Source organism: Carlito syrichta, unplaced genomic scaffold, assembly GCF_000164805.1.
Source record: "Carlito syrichta isolate Samal-C Ts95f unplaced genomic scaffold, Tarsius_syrichta-2.0.1 Scaffold282153, whole genome shotgun sequence".
Classification (NCBI taxonomy): domain Eukaryota; kingdom Metazoa; phylum Chordata; class Mammalia; order Primates; family Tarsiidae; genus Carlito; species Carlito syrichta.
The window spans coordinates 1-1,447 of record NW_007226249.1 but is presented as its reverse complement, the minus strand read 5'-3'; the positions used below and the strand labels follow the sequence as shown (position 1 = coordinate 1,447).

The window sequence follows — 1,447 nt, the reverse complement described above, 5'->3', positions numbered from 1 at the left end:
GCGAGTGGGAACCACCAGCCAGCCCGTGTTTCTGTAGTAACCGTCCGCGTAGCCCATTCGAGGCGCGGCTCATGGCCCCGGTATCCCGATCCCGTTGTTGGGAGGAAACCCTGGACACTCGGAGACAGCGCCGCAGCTCGTCGGGGAGCCGGCCATCCGCGCAGGCCGGACGCTCCCCTTGGGATGGCCGTTCCCACTCTCGCTCCCGCGGCCGTGAGAACCTCAGGCCTCCGTGCAGCGACTCGGGCATGGGTACTTCCTCCACCCTTCGCCGCTCTGGGTCTCGAGAGCGGCCCCCAGGACTCCGCAACTACGCCTTCTCGTCCTCCTCTTCGGTCTACTGTGGGGGATCCCGCTACCATCACCACCGCTATGCGGGCTACCGGCAGCGGGCGGAAGTCTACGAGAAGGTGATAGAGGAGCGCTATTGGCAGAGGAGGCTGAAGGAGAGAGAGAGGACCGGAGAGTTGGGAGCGCCGGAAGTATGGGGGCTGTCTCCGAAGTCTCCTGAGCCAGATTCTGATGAACATACCCCAGTTGAGGACGAAGAGGTAATGAATCAGAAGAGCAGCAGTTCGGATTCCAACACGGAAGAAAAAAAGAAAAAGGTCAGTCGTTCAAAAAACAAGAAAAAGAGAAGGAATAAGTCGTCTAAAAGAAAACATATAAAGTCTTCTAATAATAGTGACAGCGACTCAGACTCCGACATGCATTCTAGCTCTGACAATAATAAAAAGAGACTCAAAAAAGCCAAAAAGAAAGAGAAGAAAAAGAAACACAAAGCCAAAAAGACCAAGAAAAAGAAGAAGACTAAAAAAGAATCCAACGACTCAAGCTGTAGAACTTCAGAAGAGGAGTTGCCAGAAGACACCTGGATTGAACAATCTAAGATTGCAGATACCATGGATTTAATAGGTCCAGAAGCACCTATAATGTATACCTCTCAAGATGAGAAACCTTTGAACTATGGTCATGCGCTGCTCCCAGGTGAAGGTGCAGCTATGGCTGAATATGTAAAAGCCGGAAAGCGTATCCCACGAAGAGGTGAAATTGGGTTGACAAGTGAAGAAATCGCTTCGTTTGAATGCTCAGGTTATGTCATGAGTGGTAGCAGGCATCGCAGAATGGAGGCTGTACGACTGCGTAAGGAGAACCAGATATATAGTGCTGATGAGAAGAGAGCCCTTGCATCCTTTAACCAAGAAGAGAGACGAAAGAGAGAAAATAAGATTTTAGCCAGTTTCCGAGAGATGGTGTTCAGAAAGACAAAAGGGAAAGATGACAAGTAGGGATTTGTTTGTTGCACAGCAAAACTCTTAACAACAAAAGTTTTATATAACCAAAAATATTAAAAGGCTTTACAGTGCTACTGTATTTACTATGTTAGTAAGTCCCTCAGGAAAAACCTGCATTAGGAGATATCTTTAGCAGGTTTGTTGTTGTTGTT

At 48.6% G+C, this 1,447-nt stretch overlaps 1 protein-coding gene across 1 annotated transcript; it reads left to right on the top strand.

The window, feature by feature from the left end:
• Positions 1-44: 44 nt before the first annotated feature.
• Positions 45-1,441, top strand: LOC103254491 (NKAP-like protein). The gene has a single exon (XM_008052572.2). It carries the CDS (start codon positions 72-74, stop codon positions 1,287-1,289), a length of 1,218 nt encoding a protein of 405 aa, XP_008050763.1. The 5' UTR covers positions 45-71; the 3' UTR covers positions 1,290-1,441.
• The last annotated feature ends 6 nt before the right edge of the window (positions 1,442-1,447 follow it).